Source organism: Physella acuta, unplaced genomic scaffold, assembly GCF_028476545.2.
Source record: "Physella acuta isolate Inbredline_101_S28 unplaced genomic scaffold, ASM2847654v3 ptg001635l, whole genome shotgun sequence".
Lineage (NCBI taxonomy): Eukaryota > Metazoa > Mollusca > Gastropoda > Physidae > Physella > Physella acuta.
In genome coordinates this window covers 306,202-329,668 of record NW_026733149.1, presented here as the reverse complement: position 1 = coordinate 329,668, position 23,467 = coordinate 306,202, and the positions used below count along the sequence as shown (strand labels likewise).

Sequence of the window (23,467 nt, the reverse complement as noted above, 5' to 3'; positions counted from 1 at the left end):
ATCAGCATAAAGTTAACGTATTCACTTTTTTAGACCATCAATTAATCTGGAGCAGACCATCAATTAATCTGGAGCAGACCATCAATTAATCTGGAGCAGACCATCAATTAATCTGGAGCAGACCATCAATTAATCTGGAGCGGACCATCAATTAATCTGGAGCAGACCATCAATTAATCTGGAGCAGACCATCAATTAATCCGGAGCAGACCATCAATTAATCCGGAGCAGACCATCAATTAATCTGTGAAATTAAAGCCCATCATGACGTCATCTCCAGGTTGTGATCCACGAAGCGCTGCTCCAAAAATACAGGTAGGTGTGGTTGAGTGGTTGTGTGGTTCCATCGACTGTGTGGTTGGATGGTTGGATGGTTCCACCGTCTGTGTGGTTGAATGGTTCCACCATCTGTGTGGTTGTGTGGTTGGCTGGTTCCACCGTCTGTGTGGTTGTGTGGTTGGCTGGTTCCACCGTCTGTGTGGTTGGATGGTTCCACCGTCTGTGTGGTTGTGTGGTTGGCTGGTTTCACCGTCTGTGTGGTTGTGTGGTTGGCTGGTTCCACCGTCTGTGTGGTTGGCTGGTTTCACCGTCTGTGTGGTTGTGTGGTTGGCTGTTTCCACCGTCTGTGTGGTTGGATGGTTCCACCGTCTGTGTGGTTGGATGGTTCCACCGTCTGTGTGGTTGTGTGGTTGGCTGGTTCCACCGTCTGTGTGGTTGGATGGTTCCACCGTCTGTGTGGTTGTGTGGTTGGATGGTTCCACCGTCTGTGTGGTTGGATGGTTCCACCGTCTGTGTGGTTGTGTGGTTGGCTGGTTCCACCGTCTGTGTGGTTGGATGGTTCCACCGTCTGTGTGGTTGTGTGGTTGGATGGTTCCACCGTCTGTGTGGTTGGATGGTTCCACCGTCTGTGTGATTGCCTTCACAAGTCTGTACTGTCGATTGATGATTCTAATGCTTCTATAGGAAATGTCTATTGATAACACTAGTCCATCGTTTATTGCTGTTTCTATTGTGTCTCTCCATTCACTTTACCCCATGAATGAAACAATGAAAAAATATCCCCTCGAGAGAGAAGGCAATCTATTCTGGCCCAAGAAACAATGGATAAAACTTCTTTTTCGACAACATTTCCAATGTTTTCATTGCTTGTTTGTAGATATGAATTTATGAGCCCATGTCAGGTGTAGTTTGTACTACTGGTAGTATGGGTTAGGGTTTATGTTTAGGTTTGGGTTAGGGCTAGGGCTAGTGTTTGGGATTGAGTTAGAGTTAGGGTTAAATAGCAACCTGCAATTGCAATAAACACATGAATCAGACAATATTTGAATCATATATTATGAAATAAAAAAGACATTGTTTAAAACACATATTAGGAAATGAATCTGTAACCATTGGAATCATCTATAAGGAAATAAAATCAAATATTCGTCCCGTGTTGGTCTGGTGCTGCTACCTGATGTTATGGGAGAATCTATACAACAGTTCTCGTTGCCTTGGAAACAGCTGTGATATTTTACGACACGCCGCCATGACAGATGCCATTATATTACTTGACCTTACATGCTATAAAGTTTTTAGTGTTTGTAGCCTGTTTGCACATGAGTCTGTTTGTGTGAGTGAGTGTTTTCTTGTGTTTTTGTGTGTGTGTGTGTCGCTTTTGTGTAACTGTAGGTGTGTGCCTATGTTTATCCGGATAAAATATGGTGAGTACGTAAGTCACACAAGCTGAGCTGTGTGTGTGTGTGTGTGGGGGGGGGGGGGTGGTGGGGTGTGGCCTGGGATATGTTAACGTCCCTAACGTCAGCTTATATAGCCCGGTGAGTGTTAGTGTTAGGGTTAGGGTTATGTCCATCTAATTGGCGGCCATCTTTCTTCACGATCAAAGCGTGGTCTCACGAGAGAGAATTACACCACTAGACCACAGAGTACACCACTAGACCACAGAGTACACCACTAGACCACAGGGTACACCACTAGACCACAGGGTACACCACTAGACCACAGGATACACCACTAGACCACAGAGTACACCACTAGACCACAGAGTACACCACTAGACCACAGGATACACCACTAGACCACAGGATACACCACTAGACCACAGGATACACCACTAGACCACAGGATACACCACTAGACCACAGGATACACCACTAGACCACAGCGTACACCACTAGACCACAGAGTACACCACTAGACCACAGGATACACCACTAGACCACAGGATACACCACTAGACCACAGGATACACCACTAGACCACAGAGTACACCACTAGACCACAGAGTACACCACTAGACAACAGGATACACCACTAGACCACAGGATACACCACTAGACCACAGAGTACACCACTAGACCACAGGATACACCACTAGACCACAGAGTACACCACTAGACCACAGAGTACACCACTAGACCACAGAGTACACCACTAGACCACAGAGTACACCACTAGACCACAGAGTACACCACTAGACCACAGAGTACACCACTAGACCACATAGTACACCACTAGACCACAGGATACACCACTAGACCACAGAGTACACCACTAGACCACAGAGTACACTACTAGACCACAGAGTACACCACTAGACCACAGGATACACCACTAGACCACAGGATACACCACTAGACCACAGAGTACACCACTAGACCACAGGATACACCACTAGACCACAGAGTACACCACTAGACCACAGGATACACCACTAGACCACAGAGTACACCACTAGACCACAGAGTACACCACTAGACCACAGAGTACACCACTAGACCACAGAGTACACCACTAGACCACAGAGTACACCACTAGACCACAGAGTACACCACTAGACCACAGGATACACCACTAGACCACAGAGTACACCACTAGACCACATGATACACCACTAGACCACAGGATACACCACTAGACCACAGAGTACACCACTAGACCACAGAGTACACCACTAGACCACAGGATACACCACTAGACCACAGGATACAGCACTAGACCACAGGATACACCACTAGACCACAGAGTACACCATTAGACCACAGAGTACACCACTAGACCACAGGATACACCACTAGACCACAGGATACACCACTAGACCACAGGATACACCACTAGATCACAGAGTACACCACTAGACCACAGAGTACACTACTAGACCACAGAGTACACCACTAGACCACAGGATACACCACTAGACCACAGGATACACCACTAGACCACAGGATACACCACTAGACCACAGGATACACCACTAGACCACAGGATACACCACTAGACCACAGGATACACCACTAGACCACAGCGTACACCACTAGACCACAGAGTACACCACTAGACCACAGGATACACCACTAGACCACAGGATACACCACTAGACCACAGGATACACCACTAGACTACAGGATACACCACTAGACCACAGAGTACACCACTAGACCACAGAGTACACCACTAGACCACAGGATACACCACTAGACCACAGGATACACCACTAGACCACAGGATACACCACTAGACCACAGAGTACACCACTAGACCACATGATACACCACTAGACCACAGAGTACACCACTAGACCACAGAGTACACCACTAGACCACAGAGTACACCACTAGACCACAGAGTACACCACTAGACCACAGAGTACACCACTAGACCACAGAGTACACCACTAGACCACATAGTACACCACTAGACCACAGGATACACCACTAGACCACAGGATACACCACTAGACCACAGGATACACCACTAGACCACAGGATACACCACTAGACCACAGCGTACACCACTAGACCACAGAGTACACCACTAGACCACAGGATACACCACTAGACCACATGATACACCACTAGACCACAGGATACACCACTAGACCACAGGATACACCACTAGACCACAGAGTACACCACTAGACCACAGAGTACACCACTAGACCACAGGATACACCACTAGACCACAGGATACACCACTAGACCACAGGATACACCACTAGACCACAGAGTACACCACTAGACCACATGATACACCACTAGACCACAGAGTACACCACTAGTCCACAGAGTACACCACTAGACCACAGAGTACACCACTAGACCATAGAGTACACCACTAGACCACATAGTACACCACTAGACCACAGGATACACCACTAGACCACAGAGTACACCACTAGACCACAGAGTACACCACTAGACCACAGGATACACCACTAGACCACAGAGTACACCACTAGACCACAGAGTACACCACTAGACCACAGGATACACCACTAGACCACAGGATACACCACTAGACCACAGGATACACCACTAGACCACAGGATACACCACTAGACCACAGAGTACACCACTAGACCACAGAGTACACCATTAGACCACAGAGTACACCACTAGACCACAGGATACACCACTAGACCACAGGATACACCACTAGACCACAGGATACACCACTAGACCACAGGATACACCACTAGACCACAGGATACACCACTAGACCACAGCGTACACCACTAGTCCACAGAGTACACCACTAGACCACAGGATACACCACTAGACCACAGGATACACCACTAGACCACAGGATACACCACTAGACCACAGAGTACACCACTAGATCACAGAGTACACCACTAGACCACAGAGTACACCACTAGACCACAGGATACACCACTAGACCACAGAGTACACCACTAGACCACAGGATACACCACTAGACCACAGAGTACACCACTAGACCACAGAGTACACCACTAGACCACAGAGTACACCACTAGACCACAGGATACACCACTAGACCACAGGATACACCACTAGACCACAGGATACACCACTAGACCACAGGATACACCACTAGACCACAGGATACACCACTAGACCACAGCGTACACCACTAGACCACAGAGTACACCACTAGACCACAGGATACACCACTAGACCACAGGATACACCACTAGACCACAGGATACACCACTAGACCACAGGATACACCACTAGACCACAGAGTACACCACTAGACCACAGAGTACACCACTAGACCACAGGATACACCACTAGACCACAGGATACACCACTAGACCACAGGATACACCACTAGACCACAGAGTACACCACTAGACCACATGATACACCACTAGACCAAAGAGTACACCACTAGTTCACAGAGTACACCACTAGACCACAGAGTACACCACTAGACCACAGAGTACACCACTAGACCACATAGTACACCACTAGACCACAGGATACACCACTAGACCACAGAGTACACCACTAGACCACAGAGTACACCACTAGACCACAGGATACACCACTAGACCACAGAGTACATCACTAGACCACAGAGTACACCACTAGACCACAGGATACACCACTAGACCACAGGATACACCACTAGACCACAGGATACACCACTAGACCACAGAGTACACCACTAGACCACAGGATACACCACTAGACCACAGAGTACACCACTAGACCACAGGATACACCACTAGACCACAGAGTACACCACTAGACCACAGAGTACACCACTAGACCACAGAGTACACCACTAGACCACAGAGTACACCACTAGACCACAGAGTACACCACTAGACCACAGAGTACACCACTAGACCACAGGATACACCACTAGACCACAGAGTACACCACTAGACCACATGATACACCACTAGACCACAGGATACACCACTAGACCACAGAGTACACCACTAGAACACAGGATACACCACTAGACCACAGGATACACCACTAGACCACAGAGTACACCATTAGACCACAGAGTACACCATTAGACCTCAGAGTACACCACTAGACCACAGGATACACCACTAGACCACAGAGTACACCACTAGACCACAGAGTACACCACTAGACCACAGGATACACCACTACACCACAGAGTACACCACTAGACCACAGAGTACACCACTAGACCACAGAGTACACCACTAGACCACAGGATACACCACTAGACCACAGAGTACACCACTAGACCACAGAGTACACCACTAGACCACATAGTACACCACTAGACCACAGGATACACCACTAGACCACAGAGTACACCACTAGACCACAGAGTACACCACTAGACCACAGGATACACCACTAGACCACAGAGTACATCACTAGACCACAGAGTACACCACTAGACCACAGGATACACCACTAGACCACAGGATACACCACTAGACCACAGAGTACACCACTAGACCACAGAGTACACCACTAGACCACAGGATACACCACTAGACCACAGAGTACACCACTAGACCACAGGATACACCACTAGACCACAGAGTACACCACTAGACCACAGAGTACACCACTAGACCACAGAGTACACCACTAGACCACAGAGTACACCACTAGACCACAGGATACACCACTAGACCACAGAGTACACCACTAGACCACAGGATACACCACTAGACCACAGAGTACACCACTAGAACACAGGATACACCACTAGACCACAGGATACACCACTAGACCACAGAGTACACCATTAGACCACAGAGTACACCATTAGACCTCAGAGTACACCACTAGACCACAGGATACACCACTAGACCACAGAGTACACCACTAGACCACAGAGTACACCACTAGACCACAGGATACACCACTACACCACAGAGTACACCACTAGACCACAGAGTACACCACTAGACCACAGAGTACACCACTAGACCACAGAGTACACCACTAGACCACAGGATACACCACTAGACCACAGAGTACACCACTAGACCACAGAGTACACCACTAGACCACAGAGTACACCACTAGACCACAGAGTACACCACTAGACCACAGAGTACACCACTAGACCACAGAGTACACCACTAGACCACGGGATACACCACTAGACCACAGAGTACACCACTAGACCACAGGATACACCACTAGACCACAGAGTACACCACTAGACCACAGAGTACACCACTAGACCACAGAGTACACCACTAGACCACAGAGTACACCACTAGACCACAGGATACACCACTAGACCACAGGATACACCACTAGACCACAGGATACACCACTAGACCACAGGATACACCACTAGACTAAAATCTAGACGTATGTGGTGACTCACCTGCCTGTCTATCCACAGGTGACACAGTCGAGGGTGCCGGTGCTGGTCAGTCCGGGCAGTGGTTCTCAAGAGACGTTGATCAAAGAGTCGCCTGGCTCCCCGCCGTACAGAGGACGAGAGAACCCCGTCTTTACTTTTGACTCGGCAGCCCTCTTCACGAGAGCACCGTCACGTGTCACAGAGATATCGCCTTCCTTTGACATCCCATTCCGCGGACTTCCGCCAGTTCGACGTGGCAGTTACTTCCCTTTCCTGCCTGCAGAAAATAAACACAACTTAGCTGTACCCTCCATATCAGGGACAGTTCAAGGTAAGTCACTCCGCCTTAATCTATCTTGCTAGCTTCTATTTTTGGAAATGTATGTTTATGTAGGGGTCATTCATTATGACGTCAACAAAAATTTCAGATTTTAGAACCCCTTCCTCCGACATCCACCCTCTTCCACGTTCGATGTTTCTACAAGCTTTTTCTTGCTTCCTCGTCATGTCTGACTAAGATAGAAACGGGCGAGCGAAATTTCGAGCACTTCTAACTGACCAATTTCTCTGAAATTTGGCATGTGTGTCAAGACCCGATGACAGTGCAATCTGACATCAAATTTGACTTAAATGGATGACTAATTAATTTTTATGAATTAATCACAATTTTCTAGAATTAGTAGGGTGTCCTAAGACTTCTCCGCACTTTTATAATCGCGTTATCATGTTAATTTGGTGCGCAATAGTTTTTACAAGCTTTTATTCAACTTACTTCCTCTGTCTGTCGTCAGTCGTCAATCTGTCTAGATCGAAACGCCCGAGCGAAATTGCAGGCACTTTTAACTGACAGATAGGGTTCGTAGTTGGTACGTGGGTCAAGACATGAAGACAATGCAACATGACATTAAATTTGACTTAATTGATTGCCTCATCAATTTTTATGAATTAATCAAAATTGTGTTAAAATTAGTAGGCTTTCTCATCAAAATATTCCGCACTATTATACACGCGTCACCACGTTCATTATGTGCTCAATGGTTTTTAGTCATGCAACTCTATTGTAATTACTTTTAAAATACTGAAATTTTTTTTAATTAAAAAAACGTTTTAATAAAAAGCTTTTATGTAATAATACACTAAAAAGTACTGAATTTTTCTTCATAAAAAACGTTTTAATAACAAGCGTGGGCCTCTTCCTAAATATTAGTAAAGGTATCCAATAGATAATAAAGTGACCCACGCTTTTCTTTATAGTTATTTAAATAGTAATGTATAATTTATTTTCGACTTTTTAGTTCATCTATAACTCTATAATATAAGCGGGCTGATAGTGTGTCAGTCCTTCCTTCCTCGTGTCATCGCTATAATTTTGGAACCATAAAAGTAAACATCGTACCATGCAGTGCTTGTCAGTGCATCGCATCGTCTCATAACAAGTAATAGAGTTGGGTTTGTTTATATAACGACTTAAATTTATTTTATAGTTGGCACTGTTTTTACTCTTTTGCATAACCTAAAGAAAATATTAAATACACGCACATTGCTAAAACATAATAAACGGATCAATGTCAAATATAATTTTCGTTTAGATTCTAAGAAAAGGTGGATACATTTTAATAATAATAGGGTCGAAAAAACGAATTAATTCAATTGTTTTGTAATTTTCCAAGGGAAGTAATTTAAAAATAAATTCAACTAACTCTCAATAATTTTAGTTAATTTTTTTTTATTACTTACTTAATGTCAGTCTTTTTATTATAGAGTATCGATGACGTCATTTCTTTTGAGTTGGGGGGGGGGGGCGGCGGGAATGGGGCTTCGGGAATGGGGAATAATTGCATGAAAGAATCTCTGCTCGCAAATCACTTTAAAGCTTAGACAACATTGGATTTTTAATTCAATGTTTACTCGAGAATCAATGACGTCATATTACTGTGTGCACTCTCCAAGCTTGATACTATTTTCTACTATATGCTAAATGTGACGTCATATTTCGTTTCCGTCTTACTGTGCATGTTTTTAATTTGCTTGTGTTTTCTCTAGAGCGTTCTTGTCAGATACATACACAGACAGCGAAACTATTAGTATTAATAACGAGAAAAATGGCCCGTTGAGGAAGGATACAACGGGCGCCGGGGAGGAAAAAGTCTGAAAGAAACACTGGTCGCATTTGTAGATCATACAAACTAAAGGAAGAACCTGGGCGGGGAAGAGATGCATGAAAAAAACTGTGCACGCTAAACACTTTTTAGATTAGAAAAAGTTCCCCCCTCTGGGGAGGAAAAAGTCTGAAAGAAACTCTGGTGTCGCGCTTAGCCACTACCCGAAGAATTGCATGAAAGAAACTGCAAGCAAACCACTTTTTAGATTAGACACATTAATTAGGCGGTAATTTTTATTATAGAGTATCGATAAAGAAATTTCTTTTGAGTTGGGGGGGGGGGGGGAGCGGCTTAGACGTTCTTTCGCGAGGGTGGGGCTTCGCCCCTACCCGAAGAATTGTATGAAAGAAACTCTTCACGCAAACAACTTAGATTAGATAAAATTGCCTTTTTATTCAATGTTTACTCGAGAATCAATGACGTCATATTACTGTGTGCACTCTCCAAGCTTGATACTATTTTCTACTATATGCTAAATGTGACGTCATATTTCGTTTCCGTTTTACTGTGAAAGTTTTTAATTTGCTTGTGTTTTCTCTAGAGCGTTCTTGTCAGACAGATAGATAGATACATACACAGATAGATAGACAGACAGCGACACTATTATATAGAATAACTATAGTGCATAACTACATAAAAGCTTGTTATTAAATAGTTTTTTTATTTTGCTTTTTACTTTTTCGTATATACGAAGTAGATAGAGAAAGTATTGTAATCGTGCAAAAAAAAAACGAGACTTTTACAAATCTCGACGTTTTACACCTCACTGATACGGAGAAACATAATTTTGCAATCTTATCCGTATGTCTGTGTGTCTGTCTGTCTGTCTGTCTGTGTGAAAACACGATTATTTGAGTACCGTTACAGCTAGGTTGATGAAATTTTATATATAAGTATTTTATCAAAATCGTAAATCCGTATAAACTTTTGAGCGATTTCCGATAACCGGAAGTGGTACTTTTCCTACTTTGAATTTTTCAAATGCCTATAACTTGAGTACTAATTCAGATAGATAAATGAAATTTCACATGTAAGTAATCTAATTCTCTACCTTCTGTCAAATTTTGAGTAATTTTCGTTGACCGGAAGTACTATTTTACGCTATTTCTGATTTCTCAAAAAACGCATGTAAATTTATAAAGTACTAATAATATTGCGCACTATTATGCACATTTTGTTTTGGCGTTCGCTTGGTGCGCAATTCTTTTTTCTATGAGATTCTATTCTATTTTTAAAAGTTTAAGTAATTAAAAATCATGTCTACATTCCAAGTTATATAAGAATATTCGAGAAAGTTTAGGGGAGATCGCTCTCGGTTTATTTTAAATAGGTGGATATACATTTTCTTTTTCAATTTATAGAATTTTAAAATGACTTGAATAGATCTTTAGTGTAGTAACAAGGCAATGTGATGATCTTTGGTCAAGTCAGATTATAATGTGGCGATCTTTAGATAACAATTCTCGAACTTTCACTGATATTGACCACTGGACTGATAGAGTGACCACTGGACTGATAGAGTGACCACTGGACTGATAGAGTGACCACTGGACTGATAGAGTGACCACTGGACTGATAGAGTGACCACTGGACTGATAGAGTGACCACTGGACTGATAGAGTGACCACTGGACTGATAGAGTGACCACTGGACTGATAGAGTGACCACTGGACTGATAGAGTGACCACTGGACTGATAGAGTGACCACTGGACTGATAGAGTGACCACTGGACTGATAGAGTGACCACTGGACTGATAGAGTGACCACTGGACTGATAGAGTGACCGAATGGCAATTCTACTGGTCTAAACTCATCTACACATATCTGCGTCTGGTATAAAACAAAATGTCACTTTGGTTATGAGAAAATATTTATAATTCTATTAAAGGGAAGTAACATTTAAATGTTTACATTTGTCATGGCTATCTCCCTTATCTTCCTACAGAAATAAAAACGATGACCATAGTTCCATGATTTAGCGGGGTTAAAAAAAAAAACAATTTATCGTTTTAAAAAAACTTGCAGTAAATAGCTCTCTTTAAAGCGTAAATCTGTTAAAGTAAATAAAACATTTTAGAATAAAATAAATAAACATAAGATAAAATTTGTCTTCCAGCCGGTTGAAATGTTATCTATATATAAATTTACAAGTACAAAAACCTTTATAAGCACTCAAAATAAGAACAACCTTCCTTAAGAAAATTGTTTGGGAGCTATTAATATTTTACTGAGCGACTACAGCTGCTACGGAGTATATTTAAAAAAAATGTTCAATTACTTAAAAGGGAATAATTATAATGATAAAGGTAACAATAAACAATAATAATAATAAAAATAAAATAACAACAACAACAACAATAATAATAATAATAATAATAATAATAATAATAATAATAATAATAATAATAATAATAATAATAATAATAATAATAATAATAATAATAATAATGATAATGATAATTATGATGATAATGATAATTATGATGATGATGATAATGATAACGATAATGATAATGATAATGTTAATAATAATGATAATGATAATAATGATAATAATAATAATAATAATAATAATAATAATAATAATAATAATAACCACAAATGTTACAATAACAACTACTACTACTAATCTATACTAATAGTTTCGCTGTCTGTGTATCTATCTATCTGACAAGAACGCTCTGGAACGCTCTAGAGAAAACATAAGAAAAAAAGGAACGCTCTAGAGAAAACATAAGAAAAAAAGGAACGCTCTAGAGAAAACATAAGGAATTTAAAAACATGCACAGTAATTCGAAAAACGAAATATGACGTCGACACATTTAGCGTAGAGTAGAACATAATCTCAAACCAGAGAGTGCACACAGTAATGTAATGACGTCATTGATTATCGCGTAAACATTGAAAAAAAGGAAATGTCTAATCTAAATGGTTTGCGTGAAGAGTTTCTTTCATACAATTCTTCGGGTAGGGGCGAAGCCCCACCCCCCGCGTAAGAACGTCTGAGCCCCCCCCCCCCACCTCCCCAACTCAAAAGAAATTTCTTCATCGATACTCTATAATAAAATTACCGCCTAATTAATGTGTCTAATCTAAAAAGTGGTTTTCTTGCAATTTCTTTAATGCAATTCTTCGGGTAGTGGCTAAGCGCGACACCAGTGTTTCTTTCAGACTTTTTCCTCACCGGAGAGGGGTGGGGGGTACTTGAAATTTTCGGGGGCGGGGGTAGAATTTTCGGGGAGGGGGCGGACACTAGAAAAAGTATATAATTATATTGCGTTGAATGGGACGGTAGACATGTTTTTTTTTGGGGGGGGTGGGGTGGGGGGTGGTGTGTGTGTGTGGGGGGGGTGGTGGTGTGTGTGTGGGGGGTGTGGGGGTGTGGGAGTGGTGTGTGGGGGGTGGGGGTGTGGTGGGTGTGGGGGTGTGGGGTGGGGTGGTTTTAGTTTAGACTTTTACCTCCCCGGAGAGGGGTGGGGGTACTTGAAATTTTCGGGGGCGGGGGTAGAATTTTCGGGGAGGGGGCGGACACTGGAAAAAGTATATAATTATATTTCGTTGCATGGGACGGTAGACATGTTTTTTTTTTTGGGGGGGGGGGTTGGGGGGAGGTGGTGTGTGTGTGGGGGGTGGTGTGTGTGTGGGGGGGTGGGGGGTGGTGTGTATGGTTGGGTGGGGGGTGGGGGGGTGGTGTGTGCGTGTGGGGGGGGGTGGGGTGGTTTTAGTTTAGACTTTTTCCTCCCCGGAGAGGGGTGGGGGGTACTTGAAATTTTCGGTGGCGGGGATAGAATTTTCGGGGAGGGGGCGGACACTGGAAAAAGTATATAGTTATATTTCGTTGAATGGGACGGTAGACATGTTTTTTTTAGGGGGGGGGGGGGGTGGGGGGTGTGTGGGGGGGTGGTGTGTTGGGGGGGGGGGGGTGGGGGGGTGGTGTGTGTGAGGGGGGGTGGGGTGGTTTTAGTTTAGACTTTTTCCTCCCCGGAGAGGGGTGGGGGGTACTTGAAATTTTCGGTGGCGGGGGTAGAATTTTCGGGGAGGGGGCGGACACTGGAAAAAGTATATAATTATATTTCGTTGAATGGGACGGTAGACATGTTTTTAGGGGGGGGGGGGGGTTGGGGGGTGGGGGGGGGTGATGTGTGTGGGGGGGGGGTGGGGGGGGGTGTGTGTGTGGGGGGTGGTTTTAGTTTAGACTTTTTCCTCCCCGGAGAGGGGTGGGGGGTACTTGAAATTTTCGGTGGCGGGGGTAGAATTTTCGGGGAGGGGGCGGACACTGGAAAAAGTATATAATTATATTTCGTTGAATGGGACGGTAGACATGTTTTTTTTAGGGGGGGGGGGGTGGGGTGTGTGTGGGGGGTGGTGGTGTGTTGGGGGGGGGGGTGGGGGGTGGTGTGGGGGGGGGTGGTTTTAGTTTAGACTTTTTCCTCCCCGGAGAGGGGTGGGGGTACTTGAAATTTTCGGTTGCGGGGGTAGAATTTTCGGGGAGGGGGCGGACACTGGAAAAAGTATATAATTATATTTCGTTGAATGGGACGGTAGACATGTTTTTTTAGGGGGGTGGGGGGGGTGGGGGTGGGGGGTGGTGTGTGGGGGGGTGAGTGGGGGGGGGGTGGTTTTAATTTAGACTTTTTCCTCCCCGGAGAGGGGTGGGGGTACTTGAAATTTTCGGTGTCGGGGGTAGAATTTTCGGGGAGGGGGCGGACACCGGAAAACGTATATAATTATATTTCGTTGAATGGGACGGTAGACATGTTTTTTTGGGGTATGGGGGGGTGGGGGTGTTGGGGGGGGGGTGGTGGGTTGGTTTTAGTTTAGAGAAAAGAGACAGCACTATCAACCTAGCGCCCGGTGTATCCTTCCTCAACGGGCCATTTTTCTAGTTAATACTAATAGTTTCGCTGTCTGACAAGAACGCTCTGTCTGTCAAGAACGCTCTGTCTGACAAGAACGCTCTAGAGAAAACACAAGCAAAATAAAAACATGCACAGTAATTCGAAAAACGAAATATGACGTCGACACATTTAGCGTAGAGTAGAAAATAATCTCAAACCCAGAGAGTGCTCACAGTTATATGACGTCATTGATTTTCGCGTTAACATTGAATAAAAAGGAAATGTTGTCTAATCTTAATGGTTTGCGTGAAGAGTTTCTTGCATACAATTCTTCGGGTAGGGGCGAAGCCCCACCCCACGCGTAAGAACGTCTGAGCCCCCCCCCCTCCCCAACTCAAAAGAAATTTCTTCATCGATACTCTATAATAAAATTACCGCCTAATTAATGTGTCTAATCTAAAAAGTGGTTTTCTTGCAATTTCTTTAATGCAATTCTTCGGGTAGTGGCTAAGCGCGACACCAGTGTTTCTTTCAGACTTTTTCCTCCCCGGAGAGGGGTGGGGGGTACTTGGAATTTTCGGGGGCGGACACTGGAAAAAGTATATAATTATATTTCGTTGAATGGGACGGTAGACATGTTTTTTTGGGGGGTGGGGGTGGGTGGGTGGGGGTGGGTGGGGGGTGGTGTGTGGGGGGTGGGGGTGGTGTGTGTGGGGGTGGGTGGTGTGTGGGGGGTGGAGGTGTGTGGGGGTGGGGGGGTGGGGGTGGTGGGGGTGGGGGGTGGGGGGTACTTGAGGTTTTCGGGGGCGGGGGTAGAATTTTCGGGAAGGGGGCGGACACTGGAAAAAGTATATAATTATATTTCGTTGAATGGGACGGTAGACATGTTTTTTTGGGGGGTGGGGGTGGGTGGGTGGGGGTGGGTGGGGGGTGGTGTGTGGGGGGTGGGGGTGGTGTGTGTGGGGGTGGGGGTGGGTGGTGTGTGGGGGGTGGAGGTGTGTGGGGGTGGGGGGGTGGGGGTGGGGGGTGGGGGTGGGGGTGTGTGTGTGGGGGGGTGGGATGGTTTTAGTTTAGAGAAAAGAGACAGCACTATCAGCCTAGCGCCCGTTGTACCCTTCCTCAACGGGCCATTTATCTAGTATTTATAATAATAATACAATCTATATTTATGATTCTCTACGTGGGGACCAGGCGAGACACCACCACGTAGGGTCTAAACCGTTCCTACCCCGCTCTCTAGGCATATCGCTACCACCCCCACCCCACCAGTCTGGTGAGCTGTGGCTCACGTCGAAAGTTTACAATCGTAGAGCCGGGTCGATTCAGTGATGGCTATTAGGGGCAGATAATTTAGTTTTTAAACGATTTTGAACAAAGGGGAAATAATAAAAAGTTCTAATTGATTTTTTTTCCATTTCGGCTGTAAACTGTAGTCAAGACTGCTTTCAAGAGGGCAGGCAGGGAGGGGGAAGGGAGGGTGAGGATAGTCGTCCTTCACGAGCTACTGATAGTGCTTTAAAGCTAAATATTTTCATTTGCAGCGTTGGTAGTGTCGAAGTGGAAATAAAACAACTAAATAGCGGCGTATGCTACGTCGCGGGTCGGCTCGTAAACTTTATTTTGAAAAGGTTAAATCAGTTGGAGTGGAGGCCTTTTCACACAATGGTCGTTATTAAAGAAAAAAAAAATATCCACCGTGCAGGTCTACACTCCACCGTGTGGGTCTACACTCCACCGTGTGGGTCTACACTCCACCGTGTGGGTCTACACTCCACCGTGTGGGTCTACACTCCACCGTGTGGGTCTACACTCCACCGTGCAGGTCTACACTCCACCGTGTGGGTCTACACTCCACCGTGTGGGTCTACACTCCACCGTGTGGGTCTACACTCCACATAGTGGGACCACTATCTGGGTTTATAGCGTTGGGTATGCAAGAAGAAAATCGATTGCTCGTGATCAAGGTCTAAAGTTTACTGAAGGTCTAAAGTTTACACTAAAGGTCCAAAGTTTACATTGAAGGTCTAAAGTTTACATTGATGGTCTAAAGTTTACATTGAAGTTCTAAAAATTACATTGATGGTCTAAAGCTGTGTTAGCCAGCTGTGTTAGCCAGAGCTGTGTTAGCCAGAGCTGTGTTAGCCAGAGCTGTGTTAGCCAGCTGTGTTAGCCAGCTGTGTTAGCCAGAGCTGTGTTAGCCAGAGCTGTGTTAGCCAGAGCTGTGTTAGCCAGCTGTGTTAGCCAGAGCTGTGTTAGCCAGCTGTGTTAGCCAGAGCTGTGTTAGCCAGCTGTGTTAGCCAGAGCTGTGTTAGCCAGAGCTGTGTTAGCCAGAGCTGTGTTAGCCAGCTGTGTTAGCCAGAGCTGTGTTAGCCAGAGCTGTGTTAGCCAGATGTGTTAGCCAGAGCTGTGTTAGCCAGAGCTGTGTTAGCCAGCTGTGTTAGCCAGCTGTGTTAGCCAGAGCTGTGTTAGCCAGAGCTGTGTTAGCCAGAGCTGTGTTAGCCAGATGTGTTAGCCAGAGCTGTGTTAGCCAGAGCTGTGTTAGCCAGAGCTGTGTTAGCCAGAGCTGTGTTAGCCAGAGCTGTGTTAGCCAGAGCTGTGTTAGCCAGAGCTGTGTTAGCCAGCTGTGTTAGCCAGAGCTGTGTTAGCCAGCTGTGTTAGCCAGAGCTGTGTTAGCCAGAGCTGTGTTAGCCAGAGCTGTGTTAGCCAGAGCTGTGTTAGCCAGATGTGTTAGCCAGAGCTGTGTTAGCCAGAGCTGTGTTAGCCAGATGTGTTAGCCAGAGCTGTGTTAGCCAGAGCTGTGTTAGCCAGAGCTGTGTTAGCCAGAGCTGTGTTAGCCAGCTGTGTTAGCCAGAGCTGTGTTAGCCAGAGCTGTGTTAGCCACGGCTGTGTTAGCCAGAGCTGTATTAAATCTAAACATTTTCCACTGCCTGTCCTAAAAAGATCTGAAGATCACACAGCCAGTCAGCAAACAGAAAATTCTATTCATATCCTCCTATTCTCTCCTCTCCCCCTATCCCCATCCCCGTCCCTACCTCAAACATTTCCTTTACCATTCACATCGAACTTTCACTGATATTGACCACTTTCTGTCTACCACTGCATTGTCTGTCTGTCTGTCTGCCACTGCATTGTCTGTCTGTCTGTCTGTCTGTCTGCCACTGGGTTGTCTGTCTGTCTACCACTGCATTGTCTGTCTGTCTGTCTGTCTGCCACTGCATTGTCTGTCTGTCTGTCTGCCACTGCATTGTCTGTCTGTCTGCCACTGCATTGTCTGTCTGTCTGCCACTGCATTGTCTGTCTGTCTGTCTGCCACTGCATTGTCTGTCTGTCTGTCTGTCTGCCACTGCATTGTCTGTCTTTCTGTCTGCCACGGGGTTGTTTGTCTGTCTGTCTGCCACTGGGTTGTCTGTCTGTCTGTATGTTGTATGTATCTATGTATGTATGTGTTTGTGTGTGTATATATGTATGTCTGTGTGTGTTGGGGGGTGTGTTTGGGTGGGTGGGACCTGGATAGGTGGGTGAGTGGGTTGGTGGATGGATGGATGAACGGATGGATGGATGGATGGATGGATGGATGGATGGATGGATGGATGGATGGATGGATGGATGGATGGATAAATTGGATGGGTGGGTAGGTAGGCGGTTGGATGGATGGAAGGATGGATGGATGGATTGGACGGAAGGACGGACGGACGGATATATGTTTGTAAAGAAGTATGTATGTAAGGTTTTAAGGATATTAGGACATTTGGATGTAAGGATGTGTGGATGAATGCATGTATGGATGTAAGAATGTATGGATGTAAAGAGGTGTGGATGTAAGGATGTAAGGATGTATGGATGCATGGTTGTAACGATATATGGGTGTAAGGCTGTGTGGACGTATTGATGTAAGAATGTATTGATGTATGGTTGTATGACTGTAAGATTGTATGGTTGTCAAGACTATGGATGTAAAGATGTATGTATATGTGTAGGGAATTAAGAATTTTTTTAATTTGATGATATAAGGATATATGAACAGGAAACCTCCGTGTACAAAGTTGTGCACAAACATTTTATTTACTTTTGTCCAAACATTGTATTTACTTTCGTACAAACATTTTATTTACTTTAGTACAACCATTTTTACACATCTGTTTATTGCACGGGAAAAAAATTGAGCTAACATTGAAACACACAACATGTGTGTGTATTTGACCAAGCATCCAGCGACCCCCCCCCCCAACACACAACATGTGTGTGTATTTGACCAAGCATCCAGCGACCCCCCCCCCCCCCCCCCCACATAGTTCCCTAGTGCCCTCGACTTTGATGCACCTAGCGCCCCCTATCGGTCGATGCCTGGATGACACTGTTAAAAGCGATCATCTCTTTTTAAATTAAAGGAATGGGGTGGGGTTGGGGGGGGGGGGGGAGGGTTGGGTGCTTTAATTTATGAAATCGTGTGGTTCTCTCCCCTAGAACACCACGTGACTACCGGCCGATCGATCCACGAGCACAGCGCGAGGCCAGCTGTTACCCTCTCGTGTGGGAGTCTCGCCCGTCCGTCCTCCCGTCCGCCCGCCCGCCCGCTCGTCGATATAGGCTCAGTTTAGTACTGACCACTGGGAGTCTGTGGGTAAACTCTAGGTCAGTGGATACATTAAGGGACAGTGGATAAACGAATGGACAGTGGATAAAAGAAGGGTCGGACAATGGATTAAAAGCCAGTGACAAGTGGTCAGTGGCTACACTAATGGACAGTGCTGAATTCGTTGCAAACAGATGCACTGGATAGACAAGAGAAGGATATTTGTTTGGAATCATTTTCTAACAGTTGCAGACTTGTGTGGAATAATGACACGTTTCTAACAGTTGCAGACTTGTGTGGGAAAATGTTGGAGATTCGGAAAGTTTAGGATGTGATGTAGGATCTGGTGCACGATGTTGGATGATGTGTTGGATGTTGAATAATGTGTTGGTTGCATGATGTTGCATGTGTAAGGTTTAGTGATATAGCTTTGCCCTAAGCAAACAAAGATAAGCCTTTATAAAGTCCAACAAAGCTCGACCAGATGTAGATCTATAATTGAGTGTTGCTAAATCTAGAATAGATTGTATACACTTGTGAGCATACATGAAGTTTGTATTTGATCCAAGTATTAGACTACGCCTTAACTTTCTAATGGTTATGTATTCTATGCTTGAATATACAATACTGTTGCGCACTTATTACATGGCTACAGTCAAGAAGGGGGTGAGACGGAAAAGCTTTAAGCTAGCACAACTATCTCTTCTTAGCACTACCACCTCGTCTAAGCACCACCACAACCTCGTCTTAACACAGCAACCATCACCTCCACCACCACAACCTCGTCTTAGCACCACCACCACCACCACCTCGTCTTAGCACCACCACCACCTCGTCTTAGCACCACCACCACCACCTCGTCTTAGCAACACCACCACCACCTCGTCTTAGCACCACCACCACCTCGTCTTAGCACCACCACCACCACCACGTCTTAGCACCACCCTAACCTCGTCTTAACACAGCAACCACCACCACCTCCTCTTAGCACCACCACCACAACCTTGTCTTAGCACCACCACCACAACCTCGTCTTTACACAGCAACCACCACCACCACCACCACCTCCTCTTAGCACCACCACCACAACCTCGTCTTAGCACCACCACCACAACCTCGTCTTAACACAGCAACCACCACCTCGTCTTAGCACCACCACCACCACCTCGTCTTAGCACCACCACCACAACCTCGTCTTAACACAGCAAACACCACAACCTCGTCTTAGCACCACCACCACAACCTCGTCTTAACACCACCACCACCTCTCGCTTACACCGCGGATGAATACTCACTTTAACATATGACCATACACATGAGTGATGTATGTCATTTTAATAATAGATGAGACGTGCGGCCTTCAGTCGTTTTCTCCGCCTTCATTTGAAGTGAAATGTTAACACTATCGATTGTCTGGGTAAGGAGTAGGGCCTACACATTTAATTTGATAACAATCACATTTACTGTTGGTCTTCACATTTACAGCTGGTCTTCACAATTCTAATATATAAAAACCAATGTGCGCACTTTCTCTCTCTCCCTCTTTCTCTCTCTCTCTCTCTCTCTCACTTTCTCTTTCTCTTTCTCGCTCGCGCTCTCTCTCTCTCTCTCTGTCCCCAGCATTTTTGAGGCTATGTGATCAGTTTGTTCAGCGATATATGGAGAACTTTAAGGATACGGACTTTTGTTGAAAATAATAGGTTGGATGCTTATAAACTAAACTTTATTTAAAGGAAAATAAAAATAATGGCATATTCGAATGTAAAAACACATTTTAATTATGCAACCGGAAAAGTGTTTATTGTTAAGACAGGAACACAATAAACAATGACGTCACGTGAAACATGTTTAAACTACGGAAAGTACACAAAACTAATGGCGTCATCTTCCATTTTTAAAATATATAGAAATGAACTATTTCTCTCAAATTTGATTTAGATCTATAGATCTACTTATCAAAACGTACACTATGAAATTTTCTCGGCTAAAAGTAATAAAAAATTACTTTAAAAAACAACATAATGACCATTGAATAGCCGGGCTTTTAACAGAATCATTTAAGTCTCTTAATCAGTGTGTGCAATTAATATGGCGTTGTGTTGACTAATAATGTATATATATTGATTTTTTTAATAGGTATTGGTAGCCTATGTTATTTTAAATGTGTAGAATTTTTAGCTATTTGGTTATTTCTTTGCTTTGTCACTGATATCGTTCAACATGTAGTAAAGCACATTCTTTTTTGACCAATAACTTTTTATAAAATAGGTTTCTCCTAAAAGTATAACATTAAAATATATAGGCCTATAATTCGGGTACCAACGGCTAGTCACTTATAAAAGCCCATGTGTGTCTTCCTTTTCGCATTCCGTAAAATATTTTCAGAGGCTTTGAGATAAGAATCTTCAGCGATGTATGGAGAACTTAATGATAAGGACTTTTGATGAAAATAATATGTTGGATTTAGTAAATGTATAAATTAAATTTTATTTAAAGAAGAAAAAAGGCATATTCGAATGTAGAAACACATTTTAATTATGCAACCAAAACGACAAGAACGCAAAAAGCAATTACGTCACATGTCACATGTTTAAACTACGTAAAGTGCACAAGAATAATGCTGTCATCTTTCAAATTAGACTTATAACTATAGACGTACTCTATGCTATGCAGTGGCGTCGCTAGGTCGGGTGTCATCCGGTGCGGCACCTAATGGTTTCACCGCTCCACCCCCCCCCCCCCCCCCCCGAAAATTGTATGTATATATATATATATATATATATATATATATATATATATATATATATATATATATATATATATATATATATATATATATATATATATATACATATGGCTACAAGACATTATCCCTAGGACGTTCCCCCCCGGACATTTACCCCCCGGAGCAATAACCCCCTAGAGAATTACCCCCCCCCCCCTCCCATTCTCCAAAAAGAATCCTGATTCTAACTCCAACTCTATACCTTTATATTACCTTAATCCTAACCTTAAGACAAATACGAAAACCATAACCCTAAACCTAACCCTGGCCCTAGACCTAACCCTAACCATAGCCCTAGCCATAACCAAAACCCTAGGGTTAACCCTAACCATAACCCTAGCACAAACCCTAGCCCTAGCCATAACCCTAGCCTTAACCCTAACCCTAGCCCAGTGGCGTAGCGAGGTCGGGTGTCACCCGGTGCGGCGCACTTAATGGTGTCATCCCCCCCAGAGGCGTAGCGACCCTTCCCGGGGACAAACTTTCAAACTTTCGGTTTGCAGCCCCCCCCTCAAGTTTTTCTCTACAGATTTTGCTATTTTTTGCCTTGGTGTCACCCCCCTAAATGGTGTCACCCGGTGAGGTCCGCCACCCCCCCCCCCTCGCTACGCCCCTGCCCTACTCTTAACCCTAGCCCAAACCCTAACCATAACACTAACTCTAGACATAGACCTAGACCAGACCTAGCCCAAACTCAAACCCTAGCTCTAACCCTAGCTAAACCTTAAGCTTTAAACGGGGGGGGGGGGAAATGTCCTACTGGGCGGGGGGTAATTGACAGGGGGTTAATTACTCCGGATGCAATGACGGGGGGGGACGACGTCAATGGGATGATTGACGGGGGGGGCAATGCCATGTTCCCATATATATATATATATATATATATATATATATATATATATATATATATATATATATATATATATATATATATATATATATATATATATATATATATATTTATATATATATATATTAACATTATTCCATTCCATATTAACATAATCTTTTGCAAAACATACATTTAACGATCAAAATGATTAAAGGCGTGAATTATTGTTTTAAAACTTTAAGCTGACGAAAAGAGTCAATGTGGCAAGTCAACCAGTATTCTTTATCTGGTGATCGCTTTTTTTTAATAAACTTTAAATTTAACTGAAAGATTAGTTTGAACGTTGACATGGGGTCAAGACATGAAGACAATCTAACATCTATTATACACGCGTCATCACGTACATTAGGTGCGCAATGGTTTTTAGTCATGCAACTCTATTGTAAATTTTAAAAACTTTAAAGTACTGAAAAAAAACTCATGTCAGATTGCATTGTCCTCATGTCTTGACCCACGCGCCAACTTTGAATCATATTTGTGAGTTAAAAGTGCCTGAATTTTCGCTATGGCGTTTCGATCTAGACAGACTAACAACAGACCAACAGAGACAGTGAGTTATATAAAAGCTTGTAATTTAAAAAAAAATCATAACAAACGTTTTAAATAACAAGCTTTTGTGTACTAATGCACAAAAAAGTAGAAACTGAATGAGTTTCTTTAAATATTAAGTAATATAATACACTACTATGTGTATAACTATAAAGAAAAGCGTGGTTCGCTTTCTAAATTTTAGTAAAAGTATTCAATAGATCATAAAGTGACCCACGCTTTTCTTTATATTAATGTAAGCCCTGCTAGGGGGGATACCTAAAATCTACCCTTCTAGGCTTATCTATTACTGTCTGGTCAGTGCAAGTCCGGTAACCCAGACTGGTTAATAACCTAACCTTAGTCTAAATAATAAAAGTACTAAAAATAAAACAAAAACTTTAACAATATAATAAAATTTATTTAACAAAAATATGGAACCAAAGCTTATATAAAAAAAAACCACTGGAATTTAGATTCAGATCTAGACAAAACAAAACACTCAAGACATACAAAACAGAACTCAACGAAACAAAACAATTTATATATAACAAAACACCCAATTTCGGACAACGTCCAGGTTTGCAAAGAACAAATACACA

The 23,467-nt window shown here is 43.8% G+C and overlaps 1 protein-coding gene across 6 annotated transcripts in view; it reads left to right on the top strand.

The window, feature by feature from the left end:
• The first annotated feature begins 212 nt into the window (after positions 1 to 212).
• The window catches only part of LOC131929466 (potassium/sodium hyperpolarization-activated cyclic nucleotide-gated channel 1), an 83,485-nt gene continuing 60,230 nt past the window's right edge, over positions 213 to 23,467 (top strand). For 5 of the 6 annotated variants that reach the window (XM_059285697.1, XM_059285698.1, XM_059285695.1 and 2 more), the window contains exon 1: positions 18,709 to 18,996. Coding sequence is in view for 1 of the 6 variants with exons in the window: in XM_059285700.1 (XP_059141683.1) it covers positions 265 to 315; positions 7,126 to 7,417 (343 nt within the window). In the remaining 5 variants the exon portion in view is untranslated. Of the gene's footprint in view, positions 316 to 7,125; positions 7,418 to 18,708; positions 18,997 to 23,467 lie in introns of those variants that run through there. The other variant, XM_059285700.1, reaches the window with a different exon arrangement.